Consider the following 25171-nt stretch of genomic DNA (forward strand, 5'->3'; position numbering starts at 1 on the left):
GTCAGTTCTGAATTCACAGAAACTACTGAAATCAAGTACACCCCTCTACAGTCCGAAGGAGTCTTGTCAGAAATGGTCTTCATGGAAGAGTTGCTGCCAAAAAGCCATTCCTCCAAAGTGGAAAGAAAGCCAAAATACCTACCCAGAAAAATACAAGAACGTGGGTACTCAACAATGTCCGTAGAAGAGCTGGAGAACACTACATGGATGACTGTCTGCAGCCAAGAGTGAACCATGGAGAATGTTCCCTCCAATTTTGGGGGTGGCTTTTCTACAAATGGAGTTGGTTAACTCTCCCCTCACCTTTTAAATCTACTCCTCAGCTTTTTTTCTCCAGTCCTGCTGAAGGGTTTCAGCCCAAAACATCAACTGTACTTTTTTCTATAGATACTGCCTGGCCTGCTGAGCTCCTCCAGCATTTTGTGTGCGTTGCTCAAGTTTCTAGCATCTACAGATTTTCTCTTGTTAGTGATCTGGTCAGAATTAATGGAATCCTCAATGCTGAGAAGTACAAGCAGATTCTCATCCATCACACAATACCATTAGGGAAGCATCTCATCAGTCCCAATTTCATTCTGCAGCAGGACAATGACCCCAAACACACAGCCAAGGTCATAAAGAACTATTTTCAATGAAAAGAACAAGAAGTTCTGCAACAGAAGCTATGGTCTCCACAGCGCCCTGATCTCAGCATCATTGAGACTGTCTAGGATTACCTGGACAGACAGAAACAAGCATGACGTGACAGCCAAAGTCTGCAGAAGAACTGTGGTAAGTCATCCAAAATGCTTGGAACAACATACCAGACAATTTTCTTATAGAACTGCACAACTGCGTACTTAAGAGCATTGATGCAGTTTTAAAGGCAAAGGGTGGTCATGCCAAATAATGATTTTAGTTTTTTACTGTTTACTGCTCTTTATAGTAATATTTTTGATACTTAGAAACTTTTCATTATTTTTGAAAGCATCTTCACTTTACACAATATTTTTTATATGCGCCTTAAGACTTTTGCACTGTACTGTAGATCTAACAGCAGCAGTGCAGTCACATGGTAAATATTTTCTTCAGCTATTCTTATATTTTATACAAAGGTAGGGACATCCACCAGGGATTTCAGGACAGCGATCTTTAAAATCCCATTAAACAGACAGGAGAAGTTCTTTAGTATACCTTAAGTTGCAACTTTCTATAAAACAGGACTCCATGATGACCACAATATATTGGAAACATTAATCAAGATCATATTCTTCATTTCTTACATTTACATTTTTTTAAAAACGCCAATTGCTGGCAAATCCAAAGTATAACCAGAAAATGCCAGAGACACCCAGCAGGTCAGACAGCATCTGCGGGAAGAAACACACAATTTAAGTTACTGTTTCAGGTTCAAGACCCTCTGAGTTCTGACAAACGACAATAGGACCCAAAATGTTAACTGTTTCTCTTCCTACAGATGCTTCCTGGCCTCCTGAGTGTTTGAAGCTTTTAGTTTATTCATTTGCAGGATTCCTGTGGATAATTAAGTGCTCCTGAATCCTGGAATATCTGGGGCAGCTGCATAACCTCAAGCTTTTTCTTTTAATATTTACAAAATAGTAGCATTCTAAATCAATTATATAACACTAATAGATATTGATTTCCCAAGAACGCTGCACATGCCTACATGGAATTCTTATTGAACAGTGTCTTCTGAATCTCAACCCTTTTCCTGAAAGATATTTCAGCTGGCACCTGTCTTGCCTTTAACTCTATGCTAATTGTTATTTTAGTTTTAATTCAATAGTATATTTGAATGCAGTATCACCACACCGGCTTAAAACTAAGTTTCAATGGTCAAGCAAATATAGTTCCAGAGTTAGCATCTTCAGCAATGCCCAGAGAAAGCCACACTTTAATCCAAAGCAAAGTTAATTCATCAACTTCCTCACTGCTGTTTGGGCAGACATTTGGGGTTAAACTGTCCGGTGCATCTGCCTCAAAGAGACTATATATTACACTTCAAAGTAATAAATCCACGGGATTTGAGGAAGAATCTTCTCACCTATAAGACAGTGTGAATCTGAAATACCCTCCCTGAAGAAGCAGCGAAGACAGAGATTCTAACAACATTTACATAGCCAGATGAGCACTTGAATCACAGTAGCATGAAAGCCTAAAGTCAAATGATGGTAGATGTGATCAGTGTAAATGGTAGACCAAAGACCTGTTTCTCAGCTGTATGAATCTATCACATGATATTGGAGTAAAAGTTCATCTTTAGTTGCATCTTAAACCGATTCATGAATGACCCACACCCCCATCTATCATATTAAGAAGTAGGATATTCACTGATAATTGCACAATGTTCAATTTCATTGGCAACTCGTCAGCAAACAAAGTTATGCATAGCTGCAAACTACAAGCCTTGAACCTCATTCAAGCATCAGCTGATATGTGGCAAAGAACAGTCATGCCACAAAAGTACCAGGCAATGTCCATTTCTATCCAGGAGAGAGTACCTGTGCCTGACACTTAATGGCAGTACCATCATGGTGTTCGCCACTGTTAACAACATGGATGACACTACTGGCCAGAAACTCAAATGCACCGGTCATGTAAGTCCTATTGCTACAAAAGGAGATCAGAAGCTGAGTATCCCGCGATGACATGAGTACCTACCGACACCTAAAAAATTTACACCATTTACATCTTACTGATCCTGACTTGGAAATATACTGCCATTCACTCAATGTTGCTGAGATCTTGAGGCTCCCTTCTCAACAGCATTGCAACAGTACATTTACTGAAAGTGTGACTCTTCAAGAAGATAGCTCACCTTCACCTTTTCAAGGATAATTAGGAATGAACAATTCATGCTGACTTGGCCAGTGATACACAGATTCCCCACAATTAATAAATAATCAGAGAACCTATTTCAAAGACATTGATTCAAGGAAGAATATTTTATGGGAAATATTTAGGAACCAACTAGACACTGCACAAGGAAAATAAAGGGATCACTCAGAATGGATAAGTCAAGATGAACAGTAACTTCTTTGCATATGCAAATGTAGCTTGCATGGTTTGGATCCGAAAGCTCCCTATATCAGAGGTGTTGAAGCCTATATCTTAAAGAGCTCCTCTAATGCTCTCAAGATCATATACGATGTGTAGACAACAGTACTTGGTGGCATTTGGCCTTCGGGCAACTGCTCAGGCAGTCCTGTTTCAGGCTTTCAGAAATTTTTAACATCTGCTTCTACAGCAGTGTAAATTTTAGCTGCAAAATAAGTGAATGATGGGTAGATAATAAGCAAAAACCTGATAGGCAACAGCTATGAACAGAAGTTTAAAAGTTATACAATATAAAATAAATTATACTAATATAAGTTTGTGTTTCTCTTTTATTAAACTAATAATACTGAATCCTCTTCTATAACAAATACTTCACACCAGAGTAAGTCCCTAGGAGAATTCCTAGTAGTAAAGATCACCTGTAATGATCCAACCATTTTGATACCACAGCCAAGAAAGCTTACTAGTGCCTCTACTTCCTCAGAGGCTAAAGAAATTTGACTGTCCATTTCTAATCCTCACCAATTTTTATCAATGCAGCAAAGGAAGTATCCTATCTGGCTGCGCCATGGTTTGTTATGGCAACTACTCCGCACATGATTGCAAGAATCTGCAGAGGATTGTGGACACAGCTTCATCATGGAAATCAGCCTCCCATCCAAAGACTCTGTCCATACTTCTCAATGCCTCAGTAAGGTAGCCACCATAATCAAAGACCCCACCCTCCCCAGACATTCTTTCTTCTCCTCCCTACCCATTGGGCAGAGGATAGAAAAGCCTGAAAGAGCATACCACCAAGTGCAAGAACAGCTTCTGCCCAACTGTTATATGAGTATTGTATGTTTCCCTAATATGCTAAGATGAACTCTTGATCTTAACAATCTACATTGTGACTCTGCAACTTACTGTCTACCCGCACTGCGCTTTCTTTACACTGCACATTTTATTCTGCATTTTACTTTACTTTGTACTACTTCATTTCACAGTTGCAATAAATTGATATTTATGGAAAATGTACAGGACAAGTTCTTCCCTGTACCTCAGTATGCGACAATAATAAACCAAGGTTACCAATAACTGTCCCAAAATTTAACTAAAAATATGCATAATCAATTAAATCAAATACTGCTTTTCAAACATCAAATTCAAAACTTGTAACATCCAATGTGATTTTAGCATTTCACACAAAGACTGAAAAGATCAGAAATCAGTTTGCCCACTTGCACTAAGTTTATCTTAAATCTCAAAGGACGCATTGACAAATACAGTTAGAAAAAATTCTAACCTCTCCCACTGTAGGATCATTTGATACTGGTTTTTGCTTCTTGTTTTTTTGCTGCAAGACCTTCTGTTGCACTCTGTCTCCTGATGCAGCCTGAGCAGTAGATGCACTTTGAGCAGTCTGTTTCATTCGAGTTGCATTTGTAGTTGAGACAGTAGATTTTGTCCATGAAACAGTTGTAGCTTGAGCAGCAGGGGCTGACATAGGACGCTGATGTTTCGGAGTACTATTATGAGGAGCAATAGGCAATTCGCGGAGGTTGCTGTTCCGTTGAGGAGAGGCCTGGAATTGATTTGGAAGCTTATTCATGTTTTGCATACCAGGCATATTCTGCAGGTAACAGAAATGGACAGGAATATTTCAGATAAAAGTTTAATCAAATAAAAGTCACTGATTTTAAAAGTTCCACATATCATCAAAGTGGCATCAAACCTATCACTTAAGAAAACAATTAAGCTATGCCTTTTATGAACAGATATGTTAAGAGTTAGTAAAATGTCACAATATTCTCATATTTCATTCCCTTTTGGGCTTTACTTTGCCAAATTTTAATGAAATGTTGAAAAATCAGTTTAATTCTGAGCTCTACCATCAAGGGTATGGGGGTACAGTGGCTATGTAGTGGATTGGCAATTCTCAATTAATTAGTGAGTGACACATTTGAGTTCAACAATGGCAGCTAAGCAAGTTAAATAAAGTAAGAACTTAGCAGAACCAGAAATTGGCCACTCAGCCCATGTGCCGACTCTGCCATAGTAAAAGGTTAATAGATTTTACCTCAGTGACATGTGCCAGCATTTACCTCATCCTTCTTAGCTCCCTTAAAATCTGAACACATATTAAGTTCAATATTGAACATACTCAGTGACCGAGTATGCACGCAAGCCTACTGGGTAGAGAATTCCAAAGATATATTATCTAGATGAAGAAAGTTCTCATCTCTTTCTGAACAGGCTAATATCGCATTTTGAGATTGTGACACCAAGATCTATATGTCTAGTCAAGCTCCTGAAGGTGGAAAAAAAATCTTCAAGGGCAATTTGGGTTGGACTTGCCAGTGATCCACAAACCTTTGAACAAATTATTTAGAAAATGTGTAAGCAGGAAATGGCCCTAGGTAGGACAAAACAACTTTCAGCTATTAAATTGATTCACCAATTCTAACTGCTCCCACCCAGCAGGCAAATAATTAATATCGATCACATACACTCTAAACACAAATGAGAACTTAAGGCACATGTGAAAGAAAGTGGCGAGATGATGATATAAAATGACTGAAGTATATTTCAACCAGAATACATTTTAATTAGAGATACATAAGCCTTTTTGACTTGAGGATTATAGGCTTTAAAATGATGCTTTCATCTGGAAAAACCAGCATTACAATTCAAATTTAAATATTCCAACTTTATATACAAGGGTAAATGAAAAATCTATTTTTTTTAAAATTTACTTCAATGATAGTCTTATTTCTGGACAAGTTGTTGGCATTAATGGAAAGCAACTTAAAATTGTTGCTTCCAAGAGCAGAAAAGGTCACCTAAACAAGATAGAAGGGAATCTGGTTTTGGTCAAGGTATGAAATTAGGATTTTTAAGTTAGTAGGTCATAAAGAATCAACTCAAGAAGTGACTGATCTATTGTGCACCAAACAGCACTACTGAATTGAAAACAGGGGATTTTGGTTAATTAGGCTATTAGTTAATCCGGGCAGCCGCTGTTCAAGAACAGAAATGAATTGAGAAAAGAGCCAGGACTCCCTTCGTTTATTTGGGATATTATGCCACTCAACTGGGGCAGGGTACTGTTGCTGAAGTTTCTAACTAGCACCAGTCAACATGAATTTGTGTAGCCATCAAACCTTACACCATGCTTAAGAGTGAACAGTTTTTAAATAGCATCAGTTGCATGTGTTTGTGTTCAAAAAACAGTGATTTTTGTCACTGATAATTGATGAGAAATAAGCAGTAAGGCAATCCGAAATAGTTTTGCTCACTGCAGTTTCAAGCATTCAAGCTTAGAGATGCCAGAAACAGCTGGGAGTGAAAATGAAATTTCACTACTTCAGCATGTTAAGCATCGCAAACAATTTGAAGTTATCGACAACCACCTTAAACATTACAATGAAAATGAAGATTTGGAGGATGACATTGTTGACAGCATTATATGAAGGCATCAATTATCTGCATTAAGTATCTGCGCTGATTTGTTCATTTACAATCAAAAGGACACAGCAGCACATGGTATATTTCTTCTGCTGATAAATATTAAAGACTACAGGTTTATAGTACTGTAGTTGTACGGTTAGTGTTCTAATTTGATCTGTATTTAAGTACATAATTTGTCACTCAGTTAAATCGTAGTTCATCTTTTGTATACATTTTTAACTATTTTCATGAAACTTTAGCAAATTGGGGCAGCCGCTTAATAGGGCCAAAATGTACTGGTCTCAATGTGTCCCAATTAACTGGAATCCACTGTATACCCTGACTTGGAAAAATATCATTTGATTATAATCTTCATTTATCAGCAATGTGAAAAGACTTTCATACAGGCTGCCACAAATCAAGTCATCACCACCTTCTGAAGGCATAAGATCTTGGCTTTGCTCAAGATGTTTACATGTTATGAATGAACTACAATAAATGGGATAGATGACTAAAAGTTTTGTTAAAAGATTTATTTTGCAGACAACTCTAAAAGACTAGGTAATTCACATAATACTGACAGGGCTCAAATTAATTTGAAATATCCAACAAATTATCCCACTTAACCAGAGTTCATTACAAAACAAACATCTAAAGGGAAGTCTTGTGCTTGGTTCCATTTCCTAGTATTTGCATCAAAACATGGAAACAAAATGCTGGGGCTATTCAGAATTCCTGAGCCACTCCAGTGAATGGGGATTTGTCTGGAAGCAGTCACAAAGTGAGTCAAATACATATAAAGAATAATAATTGAAATTACGGTACAATGCTCCTACAAATTAAGCAAATTCCTATACAAGGCATTTTTTTTTCCTTTGTCGTTCATAAAAAATAGGCTGAGTACTAAAGGGTGGAGTAGTCAAATTCAAATTTTCCTCTTTCCCCTGCAAATTAACTAATACGGACATCCCAAAAGAAACCAAAAATAAGCGAGATTATTTCCAACTGGTTTTGCAGTGATAGTAAAAGAAAATAGTGGAAATACTGTCAGTACAGCAATCAAATGGATTTTCATTCTCATCTTTTCCTTACAAAAAAGAGTACTCCAGCTGTTAATTTTTCCTAAATGAACTAGTTTAGTTCAGTACTTAAAATTGCACATGAACTACCTACAATTTGCTGATAAATGCAAAATGTTCCTAACCTAACGTCAAGATAACTTTTGAGTAAGGCAATCCATGTGCTGAAAAGGAGCATTTACCACAACTGAATCAAATTACAAATATTGAAGCTGTCACCTCAGAAGGCAGGAATTTCCTCAAATAGAAGGGATTGGGTAGGTTTAGCCTCTCCTGGCCCTCCACCTGCTCCAGTTCTGGTTGATCAAGATTAAGCCAATTTCAGGGTGATGTGAAAAATTTAATTAACAAGTTTGGATCTGTAGGGGGCAACAGACCCAAAGAAAAGCAGGTACTTTTCCCAGAAGTAGAGAAGACATTACCACGCTTCCAAACTTCGCAAAAATCACTGAATCTTATGGCTGCTAATTAAATGTTAGCAAAAAAGTAAATTATGTATTAAATTTATCATATTAAAAAAGGTTCAAAATTGAATTGAAAATTAAAAGTTAAAACAAAATAGTCTACCGACTGCATGCACAAACTTCAAAGTAAATTTCTAACATAATTTGAGAAAACTGCCAGAAGGCAGAGGATCAAAAGATGATGGTTCCCAAGACCACTTGAAGGCACCATTATATTCTCACCAACCTTACTGGTCAGTTAGACTGTTGGGCAGATGCTAAAGAAATCTAGTCTTTTATATTTGCACTGCATGCAGCACATGAGCACAAATGTCCCACCGGCTTTGTTCATCTATCAACCTTTCTTCCTCTCCCCATCCTGCGCAATACTAAATCTCCTTATTTTTCTCTCTCACTTGCTTCACACATCAAATATTTAATTTTTGAGAAGCTTTTTCCAATGTTAAGTAGCCATGCACCACATCCTGAGAGTTTACACTATGAACCCAGTTCACCTCAGTTTCATTTTCGATTGGACATTAGTAGTTACCAGCTATCCCAATACTTTACAGTTCCTGCTGAAATCTGGGATTTAGTATAAATGTCAAAGGCTCAGTTGCTAAGGTATGTAAGTGGCAGCATCATTAGGGATACTGGAAGTAAGGACAGTCAGATCTGGTGACTGCTTTCAAGCAGTGCTGAGAATCACATCTGTTTGAGACCATAGATACAGAGCAAATTAAGTTGTAGGATGGGCTCACATTTTAACAATTTGAAGGTGATGCACACAATAAGTTGAGCATTTATAATCTGTTTTCATATGTTTATTTAGGACATTAAAGCAGATTTATGAGGATTAGTGCAATTGGATAGCTGATGATCAGTGGGGACTTGCTGAGACAGTAGGCCCATTGCTGTGCAATATATATGACTCTATGACCAAAGCATGCAATAAATGTGCAACTAATAGTAAAGCTCGAATTTGCTTGTGTTAGAAATGCTGAATAGATAACCTGAGAATGAATGACATGCCCAAATCTCATTCAAGACAAAATCTCTTTTATACCAGGTAATGCTGCCACAAGGGTTAAATAGGAATTTTCTGAAGCATGAATTGCAAAGCTGCTGACATCAGCAAAATTGAAAGCAAGTCAAATAAAGTCACAAATAAATTCAAGATTTGAAATAGTTAATGAACAGTATTCAGGTGTTAAATATACAAGTATTAAATAGCACTGAAGGAAGCAATTAAAATAGAAACTTAAATTGTATGTATAGTTTTCTAGCCAATGGATATTGGGCTACTGCTTTTATAGTAAGAAATCATGCAAATTATTGATGCTGTGCTTGGGAGCAAAAATGAGTATTAGGTGCACTATCAATGGGAAAATATTTATAAATGTAGGAATAAAATCAAATTCTAAGTTAGACCAAATATATTACTTAGTGATTAGTCATTTCCACTTTGGAAGCTATTTTTGTGAGTGTGCAACTGAAATTAGACTTGTATTTGATTACCTTTTCCAACAAGAACATGTTTCCAAAATTATTCATGGGGCTGGTGAAGTTGATCCAAGTCGAGGAAAACTGTTCACAATGAAAAAAGCTTAAAAAATTATGGGGTGGACAGAATTCAGACAGGTATATTTTACATAATGAAAACAGAGATAAGAAACCAAGGAATACTTTTGAAGTAAAGATGATAAACTGATTAAAAATGAGAGGAAATGGGAAATAGAAAAAAAAAGCTAGAAGATGGAGTTGAGAATAACTAAAAAGAGATCTGTCGTTTGAATCAAATGACCTTTATAATTCTTAAAAATTTATATGCTCCAATAAACTTGTATTGATTTTTTATTCTCAAGTCCTTTACTCCACGTCAGTTTTGCAGTTCTTCACATTATGCTCAATCTTAGATGCCCTGAAGCTACAGGCCATGAAGCTTGATAACTGACAAATTACCAGAAACTGTTTGTCTTCTGCAACTAGTGGCTAACCACAGAACAGAAGCTTCAACTGATAGTTGACAGACTGTTCAGAAAGCAACTGCTTACAAGGTAATAATCTTGCAGTGTATGTCTGAATGCACGACATTGGAGATCTCTTCAAATAACAGACCTTTACACAAAATAGTATCAGAATATCAAGACCCCTCTACTGATGTCATTTCTCTTTTCTGAGGCAAACAACTCAGAAACTGATAAGTTCTTTGATCAAAGGACTACCTTTCATTACAAGCAGCAATTTTTTCATTTTCTGCTGAGGAAATGGGGTCACTGTGTTGTCAATAATTAAGTGAAAACACACCAATAACTCTAAACCCAAAGCCACACACCAAGGGAAGGATCATAGAGCAAATGTATCTGCTAGGATTTTGCTTTCAGGTAACTGAGCAGTTAAATTATAAAACAGTTAAAATTAGATTTCATACTTTATAATTTCAAGAAACTTTTCTGAAATGAAAACAGTGCTTACATGTCGAAGCTTCATTATATTCTGCCGTTGTGGGCGTTGAGGTCGCTTGTCATTTACAGATGTGTTAAGAATCTGTAAGTGCGGCCTAAACTGGTGTGGAGCATTGGGAATGATCGGCTGGGGAGAACAACTATTCTGGTGTTGTGGCAATGGCTGCAACTGCATGGGAGGCTGAAAAATTAAAAAAAAAAGAGGTTAATATTTCAGTAACAGGAAAGCATATTTACCTGTGTTCAGAAACAAACTTACTGTAATTTACAGTATATTTTATGTTTTGCACTGTATTGCTACCACAAAATAACATATTTTACAACATATAACAGTAGTAATAAACTTAACTCTGATTATGAACAAACACATACTCAGTGGCAAATTTATTAGGTTCAGGAGTGGAACCTTGTGTGCTCTTCTGCTGCTGTAGCCCACCCACTTCAAGGTTCAATGTGCTGTCCATTCAGAGGTGCACTTCTGCACACCACCGTTTCAATACATGGTATTTGAATTACTGTCACATTCCTGTCAGCTTGATCCAATCTGGCCATTCTCCTCCGACCTCAAAAACAAAGTGTTTTCACCCATGGAACTGTCATTCACTGGATATTTTTTCCATTTTGTACAATTCTCTTAAACTGTACAGACTGTTGTGCATGAAAATCCCAGGATATCAGAAACTACCACGCCTGGCAACAAAGATTATTCCACATCTAAGTTGTTTAGATTACATTTCCTCCCCCATTCTGATGTTTGGTGTGAACAACAACTTAACCTCACATGTTTGGCTGATTAGATATACTTATTAAACAATTGTACAAGTGTACCTAATAAAGTGGTCACTGAGGGTATGTCATCATAGAGAGATGCTGCGTGGAAACAGAGACACTTCAGCCCACTAAGTTTGCATTAATAATCAATCGCCAATTTAGACACACCATAAATTCTCTGATGCATTATATAGTCTCTCCCCACAACCACTCGCTAACCTACCACTTCACCTACACACTAGAGACAATTTACAGCTGCCAACTAATGTACCAGCATGCATGTTTTTGAGGTGCGAGAGGAATCTGAAGCACAAGAGGAAACTCGAGCAGTCACAGGGAGAACATGCAAACTCAACACATACAACACCTGGGCTCAGAGTACACAACACCATTTGTTCCTTACTCAAGTCCTGCAAGTGCTCTTTACAATGCCTTGCAGAAGTGCCTGTTATATATTGTGGGAACAGGAATGTTAGTACATAGAAAAAGTAGAGTGTGGAATTCATTTGACTCTTCCACACTCTACTTTTTCTACATTCCAAACAGCCAATTTTTCATTCCACATTGACCAAGTCAAATCATTTTCATTTATTCTTAATTGAGTAAGTGATTACATTAATAGCTAAATGTGTTTACAAACGTGCACCATGATTGCTTCAGTAAATTTAGTACCATGAATATACTGCAGCAATTAGCATTACAATAATCCATATGTTCAAGAATCACACTGAGTTATCCAATAGGTAAAGGTTTATACTGCACATTATTGCTTGATTTGCGAAATCAATTGTAACAGAGTCATATAATTAAGTATTTGCTCAATAAACTTAAGATTTTTAATCAGAAAACATTTTGTACAAAAACAAAGGATTTCAGATGCCTATTCTTAAGGATCACTGAATTTAAAATGATGTTTTTGTATTTTACACAGTTTAACAATCAAGCAAATGTATTTCCTAGACATATCACCCCTCGGTGCACTATTGACAAAGCTCTATTTACCATGCAGCAGTAGAGGGCGCCCTAATCTTCCTCAATCATGCTCTCCAGACATTTTTCCACAGCAAATAGTGTTAATTTCATGTTCCATGCACACCCAGAACTCAGATGATTCTTTCTGGCAAGCAGTTTCAACTATACTATAACTTATGTGAATGTTTACTTAGTATACTTTGAATATTGGTTCACAATGCCAATCATTACATTTTTTTTAAATAACAGATACATTAATGCACTGCAAACTAAAACATGATCCTCACAATTTCAGTGCACAAAATATTCCAAAATTTTCACTAATTTTTATAACATTCCGTTAACAATAAATGGCAACTCTATGGTTAGATTCTTGGTGTTCATATTTACTGTGCAATTCCTCATACCTGTAAATTTTGTTGAATGTGGGGAGATGGTGGAAATGGCTGTCCAGGTGCTTGTGGAAATTGCTGTCTTGGAGGAATGAATGGTCTTGGTGCTAACGGACCAGGTTGGTTAAAGGGAGGCATTCCCATATGACCTTGGGGCTGAAGATTATTTCTCAGTGAAGCTTCCCTGGGAAACATATGATGTTGTGCCTGCTGGTTGAAACCTGGGTTTGGATGGCTGTACACCATGGGAGGTTGTAAAGACATTGCATGATTGTTCATAAGTGGGGGAGGAGGACTCCGCTGTTCAAACATATGCTGTCCTTGGAATCTTGAATCTGTGAATTCAACCATCCATTAATTATGGGTAGAATGGCACGAAGTTATTACATCTTTAAAACTGCAAATTAAAATTGCTTTGCAAACTCTACGTAGTAAAACAATAATCCAATGTCACTATTTTTAAAACTGTTCACAATTTTCATTATTACAAGAATAAACCATTTTACTGATATCAGCAGCTCTTTTAAAATGCATTGCTCAATTTCTTACCACCAATGAAAAAGGGCTCTCTCTCCTGTGGGTGTGGCCCTCTCCATGGCTCCTGAAGAGGTTGCCTGGGTGGCTGATTAAAGTTAGCAGGGACTGGAATAGGTGGCTGAAATTCTGGCGGATTCTGTTGAAGAAACAACACAGTTATCAACCAGTTGGACCAAATTTCCTCTTGGAATTTTTAATTGGGGCCCTTGCAAATGATTTCAGAATGAGTCCTCACATATTAGGACAATGCATTTGATGGCCATCTAGAACTGCCAAATAATTGCTTTTCAATCCAAAAGAATGTACATTCAAACAATAGACCTCACCAACTTGACTTCTTACATTTCTATATTCCCAACCGCTAATCCATACATGGGTCTCTCAAAAGTACCCTTGTTAAGAATATGATCTATTCACTTTTATTGGGTTTTAAAAGCACAGAAGAATGACTCCCAGCTGGAAGAAAAACCAGACTACAAGCAGAAGGTTAACCATGCCATCGGCCTTCTCAGCAATTTGCTTGTTTGTCATTTCTGTGCAAGTGCAAATGTACAAAGGAATTATATGTGACATTAATTCATTGTACATTATAAATAACACATTATGCATCATACCTACATATGGGAGAGAAAAAGAGGCAGAAGCACACAGACCTTTCATGACATCTCTTAAAAACAAAATAAGCAAGGCTGTTTTCATCCATTCGCAGAATGACATAATACCTGGCCACTCATTTTATTCTTTCATGGACCCCTTCCAGTTAAGAAATTAACCTTCTGTCATGTGATTCATACACAAACTGTACTCTTGCTTTTCTACCTTGTTAATTATTTGATGTTATCAATGGTAATCCATCTTTTCATATGGAATGATGGCAACTGCTTACAATGGTAAAACAGCTAAAACTTCACATAAGGTGCTCAACAAAAAGTTAATCAAAGGAGGCACAGCCAACCAAAAGGATCAAATGACTATTGTATGACTTATCAGCTTTCTCAATAGCTTCAGCTGTATAGTCACAAAAACCTTTAATTAAATACTTTAACAACACTGTTGAAATCTTACGAATTGTTCAACAAATTAATAGCGTCCGTCTTCAAGGCAGACATTTATTATTAATCCTACTTAAAATGTGAAATATTTATACGTGAAAATAAATCTGATATAGTGGGTGAGCACAAGTTAATTCAACTGACTGTGTTTGGAGCAAAGAAGCAAAACCTAAGTAAATTAAATGATTGCTATACAGCCTGCATTGGTATAACAATACACAGTGAAGGATCTTCAGTTACTGGATATAGATCCCCTTATCTTCCAGACCAGAAGTGACAGTATCAAATGCTTGAAGAAAAAAAGATGTCATGAATAAACCTGTACGCCTATCTCTTTACATTCAAAGGCGCTTTATACAGCAGAGTGGTTATTAACCTGAGAAACATCCCCTGGGCATATTCTGTTTTTTCCTGTGTATGTCTATAAACATATATCCTATAGATCTTTATTTAAGATCGTCATTTCCAAACTAAAGTGTTAACATCCTCCATAACTTATCCTTTTGCTAAAAGCGAATGTTAAGGATAAAGTCTATTGAGACTCAACACATAACAGTTCACTGGAACAATTGTACATCTACAATTATACTATTATTTAAATAACTTTCACAACATGATAATTTTCATTTTCCATTAAACTTAATTTCAAAATGAACTGGTGAGGACAAAGACCTGAAGACCCCCATTGTAAACATTTTTCTGTATACTTAACACCTATCAGCCAAAGTATTCATTTTCATAGTCCAAGTACATATAATAATTTGAAATATTTAAAAGATACAAATGGAAACTTGGAAATATGGCACATTAACCTTTTAATATTTTAATTTGTACATTCACCAAGATAACTTTTGAAAGAAGGGTTTGAAGTCTTTTCAGCTGATCTTTCATGTGAAGTATACCAGACTGCAGGCATGTGAATTTGAAATGCAAGAAATGAAATTCTAAAATTCAGTTTTTTTTTAAATGTTATTTTCACAAGATTAAAAAAATGGTGACCAAGGGGCAACTAAACAGCTGATGGGGACAAAATTAAGGTACTTAGTGCATGAACCCAAAGTGAGATGAGATTGCTTTGATGTTATGATTTGCTACCTACTGCCTAAATGGATAAGCGAAGCATATTGAAATGAAGCATGTTGAAACAAGGGATGTTTCAAACAATTGAAAAAATATTTGAAAATGAACAATTTATATTGTTATGGGTAAAGGTGCACTATTGATTTAAAGAGTTAACAGGCACAAGGGCCTGTGCTGCATGGTTCCACAATAATCATCCTCTTGGTACATTATTATGCAAGTGAGTAGAGCAGTAAACTGTACAGATGCTGATAAAATATTTATCAAATTAATGTCAACTTGAGCCTGAAGTTGGGGGCTAACAAAACTTCAAATTTGGCTAGTATCACTTTTGCTAACCACAAAGCATTAAAAACATTCAATTTAATAGCACCTTCATGGATAATATTCCGTCATCCAAAGCCGTTCTGGTCTTTTTTTCACTCTAAAACAATCCATACACTGGCAATTCTGGCACTTGCTGTTGATTCCCAATTAACTCCTTCATTCAAGGGATAGGAAGACAGTAAAGGCTAGCACTGCCAGCAATTTTCTTGAAATAAACAATATTATTTAAAAAAAACTAAATTCACACCAATTTGCTCTCTATGTTTCTGACCACATAATTCTTATTCACTGTAATTCCACAGAAATGATCTTGTTGCATAAAAATGCCATTATTGTCTGGGTCTTAATGTTGTCAGCTATAGTGTCAAGTGCAAAGACATCACAGTGAAACCAAATTATCTCCAAGTGCAATAGCAATTGATGTGACTCAGTAGCAATTACGAATCATGGCTAATTTACTCTTCAGTCACAAAAGGTGTTGAGGTCACTTGTTCCTTATATAGTTTTATTGTCAGATTAAATGCACACAAATTGAACACTGATCAGATATACACCTGAACCCGCATATTTCAACTATTAACTCACTGTATTCACTGGAGGGAAGATTACATTTATTTTCACAATCCATAATAACAGGGTTAACTAAAAATGCAACTAGTAAATTTTAACTTCAGTTAATGGGCTGAAACACAACAAATCTGCCCGAATTTAGCCTCATAAATGGCACTGTGTGACTTCCGTGCATGAAGTCCAGCAGGAGAACTTGCTTTCTCAGGTTTCTCCAGAACTACGCCAAGGAAATACCTCTTGGAGCCTATCAGCATGTCCAAAAACCCATTGATTTAGGTTGGGTCATGGCTGAGACAGGTGATTTTTTAAAAAATTCTTTTACTTTAATCTTTCAAATTATTCTGTCTTTATGGTTTTCTTAAGTATTATTTTACTTATACAATAAAATTTGTTATTTAACTGAAAAAAATGGCAAGACATTTTAAAATTATTAAAACTCTGCTGACTATCAAAAGCTTTTGGAAACAGGACCATCTCAAGTCCATTCAGTGCAAAGGTCATGCTGCTGGATGCCAAGAACAGCAAAACTCACCTTCTGCATTTAGAACAGGTAATTATAGGTGTGGGGAGTACCACATGCAGAGAGAATCGTTAGCAAGTCACGGCCCAATATTAACATCAACAAGCTTTCAACAAACATCCTAAAGCCCTAAACACTTGATTTTAAAGCAATACATTATTTCTACCGACTAGTTTTCTACTGAGAATGCATTTATTAAGATCTGAATTACAATATGCTTAATATCAGAATATATTTTGAAAAGCAAAAATTTGACAAACCTACTGAGAAAGACAAGAGTAATTCCTCTCCAGTATTTATGAGAAAAGAAATCAGTAGAATTTAAGAGGCTTTGCTATGAGTGTTGCTTTGACTTAAAACAATCTTCCAGCAGCTCTTCACAAAACATTTTCTCAAACTGCAGACTCAGAAAACAGTAAATGAAGATCCAAGCTTTAACACAACTTTACATAATCATAAAAATAATGGTGTCAATCAAGAAATAGCAACAGCCATCCTGGTTTCCAGAAAAACTAGATTAAAACTACTTTTATCCAAATTGTTAATATAGTTCTTGCAAATACTCAAAGGCCCAAATGACATCAAGAATTATATGAACAAGAGCTGTCATACAGTCTTTTAGAAGCTGCATTAAAATTAATGGAATTTTTTTCTACTTCTTGATATTCAGATAGTATACACAAGCATACAACTCAAATGCAAACCATATTCTTTGCAGCTTCACTGAGCTCTGCTGATGGAAAACAGCGGATATGATTAAATTTGATAGTATGATAATATATGCTAATCATGATTAATCAGATGCCTGGTGGCAAATGGAAGTTGCTTGGTATTATGTCACCTGCATTTTAAATTGTGCACTGTATATGCCAGTCTGACAGTATTTGACAGCTGATGGTACCTAATATTGCATCTGCTCTACTCTGCCCAAGATCTGATGAGAGAAAGTGCCCATCATTTCTTTACCACCTATAAAGGTTATAATTACATGGCTTTCCAAAACATGGCATGAAAACACAAAACACTTAGACTAAAATCTTATATTACCCTGATCACATCTTTCCTATTTTTTAGCAAGGTCCATAACCTAAATGAAATGTAATTTGCTGCAGCAACCTTGTTCATATTCCATTTGCATAAACTGCGATGAGAATCTCTACCCAGGAAATGTCAATCACCCACCACCTGATGTCTTGTACCCTGTAGAAGACAATGCTACTCTCTATGGCTCTGAACAATAACTACAGCATACTACCGATTCTCTCTTAGTTGATATGTTTGATCTGTGTATCTATTATAATCTTGCCTGCAAATTTGGATTCCTCTGTTCATTACTCTACCAGCTATTCTGATTCACAAGAGAGGGCTAGATTTAAAGGCAATTTAGGGGTGGAAATTGCAAATATATTCTACAGCAAATGCATTAACAGAATACTGATGTTTAAATACTGCAATTCCTTCAGGGTCAATAGGAGTGACCCAGATACATTTTGCACAATACTACTGATTCAGAAATACACTGAAGAAGCCAAAAAGAAAAACAAATGCAAAACCATGTAGATACAGCAATGAAATGTCAGGAACTAAATGAATACACAGAATTTAATCAAGCCCTCTGACCTTAACTAATACCACCAAATGGAACAGTGGGAGCATCTCTTCTCTTTTATTTGAAAAATAATACGATGGTGCGTTCATAGAGCAAAATTCTGTCTTATCTATTTTAATAGATTTTGCTTTCTTTAAATCGTATAAAGATCCTGTTACATCTCCTGTCGCTTTCACATTTGTAGAGCTTACAGTAAAATCACCAAACCTATCAAAGCATAAAGCTCATATCAAACATTTCCAGCTGTGCAGGGAACCAACAATGTTTACAGATTCTCAAAACTTTATTTAGCTTTGCTGGTATTTAATTACTATGTTAATACTACTTTACAGAGGTACGTGCAATCAATATTGCAATACAAAGGGAAGCAGCTGCTACTCACCAGGAATCTCTGGGGGCCCACAGCAGGCCTCGGCTGGTTTGGCGTAGGCATCAAGGGCACTGCAATTACAATGAGGGGAGAAAAAAAACACCAGTCATTACCTTTGTGTTCTGACCTTTCAAGGGAGTCAGTTGTATTCATTGGAAGAAATTCACACTCAAAGATGAAATGACTTTTATAGTGTACTGAAAGCAAGCTATAACTACTTCTCTCCAATTTCTGGAGCAGAATATCTATACATGAAATATATAAATCATTACTTAACATCATTTGGGTCTGTACCTATAGCAGTTAATGTTGTCAAAACAGGTTTTGACATATGTACACTTCCAATTAAAGACTACTTGATCCCATCACAAACTGATTAAGCAAATCAATTGGCATGTGCATATTTTGACATAATCTGACACTGTTGAAGGAACACTTTTATTAACATTTGTTTTAAAAACAAACTACATATTAACAAAGGAAATACCTTGAAAGATTTAGAAAAAAGAATATGCTTCTGAGGTACACAGAAAAAAAGCTTCAGAGTTAATGAAGGTATATTCATTCTGAGAGTTGGTATTTACTTTCCCTGGTGTTTCATTATTCATAGCTTCCAACTCACCATCCCTTGTATTTTGTTTCCTGAAGGCACAGAAGATATTTAAGTATGGCTCCCTGTGCTAACTGGTAAATACCACTTAATTTGAAAGTACATCTACCAGAGGCCATGCTCTACTTTATACCAAAATTTCAAAAGTATTAAAACAGGGCTTTCTGCTCTTGGTAAGGTCACCCATGCCAAACAGGTCAAAGGGTAGAGGCCATCATTCCTCCAGGTTCAGGGGTTCAGCTCAGGACTAACAACCCTGACTGGTAAAGCAAAATTATCACAGAAACAACAATGAATAATCCTTCTACATCTGAGTGCGATAGTATCCCTGAGTCTCCACTAGGGACTTGACAGTGGTGAAAACTACTGACATGATGAAGGAAGCCCTGAACACTGTAAGAGACAGAGGACCTTCACTGCTGCCCTAAATGCCAGTGGCGTAACAAGTACACAAACTGTGTGAACCAACAATCTAACAAGGCAGCCTCTATACAAAATAATTCCTATGACTTAGCTCATTGCTGTAATTTAGAAGTTTATCGGTAGATCAGTAGGACTTGGATCACCTGGACAATATAAACACCCTATGTCACGATGCTGTTCATTGACTACAGCCCATCATTCCCATAGTCCTGATTAATAAGCTACAGAACCTGGGCCTCTGTACCTTCCTCTGCAATTGGATCCTTGACTTCCTAACCAGAAGACAACAATCTAGGCAGATTGGTATTAATAACTTCTCCTTGCTGACTATCAACACTGGTGCACCTCAGGGGTGTGTGCTTAACCCACTGCTCTACTTCCTCTACACCCATGACTGTGTGCCTAGCTATAGCTCAATACCATTTATAAATTTGCTGATGGTACAACCATAGTTGGTAGAATCTCAGATGGAAATGAGAGGGTGTACAGGAGAAAGATATACCAGCTAGTTGAATGATGTTGCAGCAACAATCTTGCACTCAGTGTCAGTAAGGCAAAAGAACTGATTGTGGACTTCAGGAAGGGTAAGATGAGTGAACATAAGCCAATCCTCAGAGAGACCAGAAGTGTAAGAGAGTGATCAATTTTAAGTTCCTGGGTGTCAAGATCTTTGAGGATCTAACCTAGTCCCAACATATTGATGCAGCAATAAAGGCGGCAAGATAGTGGCTATATTTCATTAGGAGTTTCAAGAGATTCAGTTTGTCACCTAAGACACTTGAAAACTTCGAAGATGTACCATGGAGAGCATTCTGACAGGCTGCATCACTGTCTGGAATGGGGGGGGGGGGGTGGGATCTACTGTTCAGGAGTGAAAGAAGCTACAGAAATTTGTAAAATTTGTCAGCTCCTTCTTGGGTGCTAGCCTCCATAGTATCCAAGACATCTTCACAGAGCAGTGCCTAAAAAAGGCGACGTCTATTATTAAGGACACCCATCACCGACGCCGTGCCCTCTTTCCACTGTTACCGTCAGGAAGGAGGTACAGCAGCCTGAAGGCACACACTCAGTGATTTAGGAGCAGCTTCTTCCCACCTGCCACCTGAATCCTAAATGGACATTGAACCCATGAATACTGTCTCACATTTTTAATATATTATTTCTGTTTTTGCATGATTTTTAATCAATTCAATACATATATATATTTACTGTAATTTTTTCTACTTTCTATATTTCAAGTATTGTCCTGTACTGCAGCAGCTAAGTTAACAAAGTTCATGACACATGCTGGTGATAATAAACCCAATTCTGATTTCTGATTCTGATAAATCACAGAAACTACACGGTTTTAACATTATTTTCTTATTTGTCAATTATAATAGTGAGTTTTTAAAAACAACTTAAACGTTATCAACTGCTCCGAAGTTTATTGCTTTACATTTGTCAACACAAACATTGTCACCAAAAGCAAGAAAATTCTGTAAAATTTCCTTACTGCACTTCGGCATTGGCTATTACAGCCTTACAATAATCCACTTGAGCACATTAATTTAAACAGTACAACAGAATTGTGATTAAGTTACTGGACTGATATTCAGAGACCTGGAGTATTGATCTGAAGGCAGCAATTTGAATCCCACCATAGCATCAGGGAATTTAAATTCAGGTAATTAAATAAAAAGCAGGTACCAGAAATAGTGACTATAAAACCAACTGATAAGAAATTTTCCACCAGGAAGAAAATGCACTTTCCTTACTCAACAACTCCATCAACACCATGGTGGTGACTCATCACGGCTGTCAAATGGCCCAGCAAGCCAGGGAGTAATTTCAAACAGCCAATAAATGGCATCTATGTTCTGCAAATGAATAAGTAAAAAAGGAACTGCACAAACATTAATTCTACACATTAATACTAAATAGGCTGTTTGACAGCTTAGGTGCTCAATGTAGACAGTTCTTCAATACATTTGCTACAAAACAACGGTGAACACAAAAAAAAAGCTGAATAATTAAAGGAAGACATTCATAGCAACAGTTTACAGGAGTTCCCAAACTTTTTTTATGCCATGGACCCCTACCATTCTCCAAGGGGTCCACGGACCCCAGTTTGGGAATCCCTGATCGTTGATGAAAAGAGGAGAACCTTAAACTTTCCACAAAGGATTGGACTATAAATACTTACAATATTTGTCAGAATTATTCCCTTTTAGTTTGGAAGGATTTACTTTGGAATTACTTTAAAAAGACAGACCACATTTCATCTAATTGCTGAAGTTAGGATTTAAGTAGAAATTTTAACACTTTAAAATTATCGTTGAAAACAGAAGCTTATTAGAAGTTAGCAAAAAACTATTTAGGGACATAGTGTTGTTTCTAATAGTTTGACATAGTTTGTAATAAATCATTAAAAACAACAACACTTAGGAACTAAAGTTCAAAACTCCAAGATCAGTAAGTTTGCAGAAGATAGGAAAACTTGTGGCGGTGTGGACAGTGAAGAAGGTCGTCAAAGGCTGCATAGCACAATGTAGATCAGATGGAAAATTGGGTGGAGTACTGGCAGTTTGAATTTAAACCAAGCAAGCATGAAGTGATGCACTGTGTAAAGTTATATAACAGACGACATACACAATAAAGAGTAAGTAGGGCATCAGCAAATGTTAATGAAGAGAGACCTAGAGGTCCAACTCTTGTTGTTCCCTGGAAGTGGCAACACAGGTCAATATGGTGGTGAAGGCAGCTTATGGCATGCTTATCTTCATAGGCCAGGGCACAGAATACAAGAGAAGGTATAAAATGTTGCAACTGTACAAACAGTGCTTAGGTTGCAATTAAGATTACTGTGCACATTTCTGGTTGCCACACTGTAGGAAGGATGTGATTGTGCTGGAGAAGGTGCAGAGAATATTCACCAGCACATTTCCTGTCCTGGGGGACTCTTGTTATGGGGGAGATTTGATAGACTGCAATTGTTTTCCTTGTAGCAAAGGAAGATAGGTGTGTTGATGGAAACACTATGACAGGCATAGAAAGGATAGAGAGACAAAATATTTTTCCCATGGCAGAGAAGAAAGCATACGTTTAAAGTGAGAGGAAGGAGTTTTAAGGAAGAAAGCTTTTATAAAAAAAAAAGAGGTTAAAACTCAGAACACACTGCCAGAGTGGTGGAATGAAACACAATCACTGTTTATGAGGTATTTAATCAGATGTTTAACTAGGTAAGGCATAGAAGTTTAATACGGGTAAATATGATTGGTGTTCATTTGTTCATAACGTGTCCATGTCGTATGACGTAGGTGATCAAGGCCTTTCCATGGCCATGGTTGTTCTTGACAAATTTTTCTACAGAAGTAGCTTGCCATTGCCTTTTCCTGGGCAGTGACTTTACAAGGCAGGTGAAGCCAGTCATTATCGATACTCTTCACAGACTGTCACATAACCAAGATTTGTGATATGCACCAGTTGCTCATATGACCATTCACCACCTGCTCCCATTGATTCACGTGACCCAAGGATGATGGGCAGAAGGGGTGTCTTATACCTCCTTTGGCAGAAATGCATCTTCACCCCGCCACCCAATGATTAGTGTAGACTGACAAAAAAAAATTAGCAAGGACATACTGGGCCAAAGGGCTCATTTCTGTGCAATTCCAGGAGACCATGACATCAGCTAAATCAAAATACCGATAAACTTCTACAGAAGACTGGGCCCGTTAGATTGAATTTCTGGTTTTAAGAGAATGGTCATCTTTAATTTTGGCAACTTGTTAAATAATAAAAGTTACTTAAGCTCTAAAAATTTCCCAATGACAGAATTTATAAATTATCATCCAATCTTTGTTCGTTTTGAGGCGGAAAATGACGTGGTGGCTAGGAAGACCACCCCTTCTTCCAATGACCAGGTGCTGTGTCTTACCATGGCCGATGTGAGGAAAACTCTATGCAGGGTCAACCCACGGAAGGCTGCTGGACCAGACAATATTCCTGGCAGAGAGCTCAGAGGATGTGCAGACCAGCTGGCAGATGTTCTCACTGACATCTTCAACATCTCTCTGAGCAACGCCATCATTCCAACATGCCTCAAGGCCACTACCATCGTCCCCGTGCCGAAGTCTTCAGTATCCTACCTCAACAACTACCATCACTCACATCCATCATCATGAAGTGTTTCGAGAGGCTCATCAAGACCCTGCTGCCCCCCTCACTGGACCCCCTGCAGTTCACGTATCGTCCCAACAGCTCAACAGACGACGCCACCGCCACCGCCCTCCACCTGGCCCTTACCCACTTGGACAAAAAAGACACGTATGTTTGAATGCTGTTCATAGATTACAGTTCAGCATTCAACACAATCATTCCTCAGCACCTGATTGGAAAGCTGAGCCTGCTGGGCCTGAACACCTCCCTCTGCAACTGGATCCTAGACTTCCTGACAGGGAGACCTCAGTCAGTCTGGATCCGGAGCAGCATCTCCAACACCATCACACTGAGCACGGGGACCCCTCAGGGCTGTGTGCTCGGTCCACTGCTGTTCACTCTGCTGACCCACGACTGTGCAGCAATACACAGCTCGAATTACATAATCAAGTTCGCCAATGACACGAACTCATCTGCAAGAACGACGAGTCAGCATACAGAGAAGAGGTGCAGCGGCTAATGGACTGGTGCAGAGCCAACAACCTGTATCTGAATGTGAACAAAAGAGATGGCTGTTGACTTCAGGAGAGCACGGAACGACCACTCTCTGCTGAACATCGACGACTCCTCTGTAGAGATCATTAACAGCACCAAATTTTTTGGTGTTCATCTGGTGGAGAATCTCACCTGGTCCATCAACACCAGCTCCATAGCCAAGAAAGCCCAGCAGTGTCTCTACTTTCTGCGAAGGCTGAGAAAAGTCCATCTTCCACCTTCCATCCTCATCACATTCTACAGAGGATGTATCGAGAGTATTCTGAGCAGCTGCATTACTGCCTGGTTCGGAAATTGCACCATCTCGGATCGCAAGACCCTGGAGCGGATAGTGAGATCAGCTGCAGGGATCATCGGGGTCTCTCTTCTCGCTATTATAGACAGTTACACCACACGCTGCATCCACAAAGCTAACAGCATTGTGAAGGACTCCACTCACCCCTCATACAAACTCTTCTCCCTCCTGCCATCTGGCAAAAGGTACCGAAGCATTTGGGCTCTCACGACCAGACTGTGTAACAGTTTCTTCCCCCAAGCCATTAGACTCCTCAATTCCCAGAGTCTAGTCTGATACCAACCTACACACACACACACACACACACACACACACACACACACACACACTCTCTCTCTCAATTGAACACCACTCCACTCCCTTTGCAATTTTTGCTCATTTCGTTCTCAATTCCTGCTAAAACATTGTTTACATTATTATATTGTAATTTGTCCTTTACAGTGCCTACTGTCTTGTTTAATAATTATTGTACTGT

The 25171-nt window shown here is 37.7% G+C and overlaps 1 protein-coding gene across 3 annotated transcripts in view; it reads right to left on the minus strand.

Annotated features, from left to right (window-relative positions):
* The window catches only part of rbm33a (RNA binding motif protein 33a), a 186907-nt gene that overhangs the window by 62555 nt on the left and 99181 nt on the right, over positions 1–25171 (minus strand). For 2 of the 3 annotated variants that reach the window (XM_072254057.1, XM_072254055.1), the window contains exons 10-15: positions 18686–18744; positions 13158–13281; positions 12624–12943; positions 10484–10654; positions 9527–9595; positions 4343–4669 (exon numbers count right to left, since the gene is read on the minus strand). In XM_072254057.1, coding sequence (XP_072110158.1) covers positions 4343–4669; positions 9527–9595; positions 10484–10654; positions 12624–12943; positions 13158–13281; positions 18686–18744 — 1070 coding nt within the window. The remainder of the gene's footprint in view (positions 1–4342; positions 4670–9526; positions 9596–10483; positions 10655–12623; positions 12944–13157; positions 13282–18685; positions 18745–25171) is intronic. The other variant, XM_072254056.1, reaches the window with a different exon arrangement.

Source organism: Mobula birostris, chromosome 3 (assembly GCF_030028105.1).
Source record: "Mobula birostris isolate sMobBir1 chromosome 3, sMobBir1.hap1, whole genome shotgun sequence".
Taxonomy (NCBI): Eukaryota; Metazoa; Chordata; class Chondrichthyes; order Myliobatiformes; family Myliobatidae; genus Mobula; species Mobula birostris.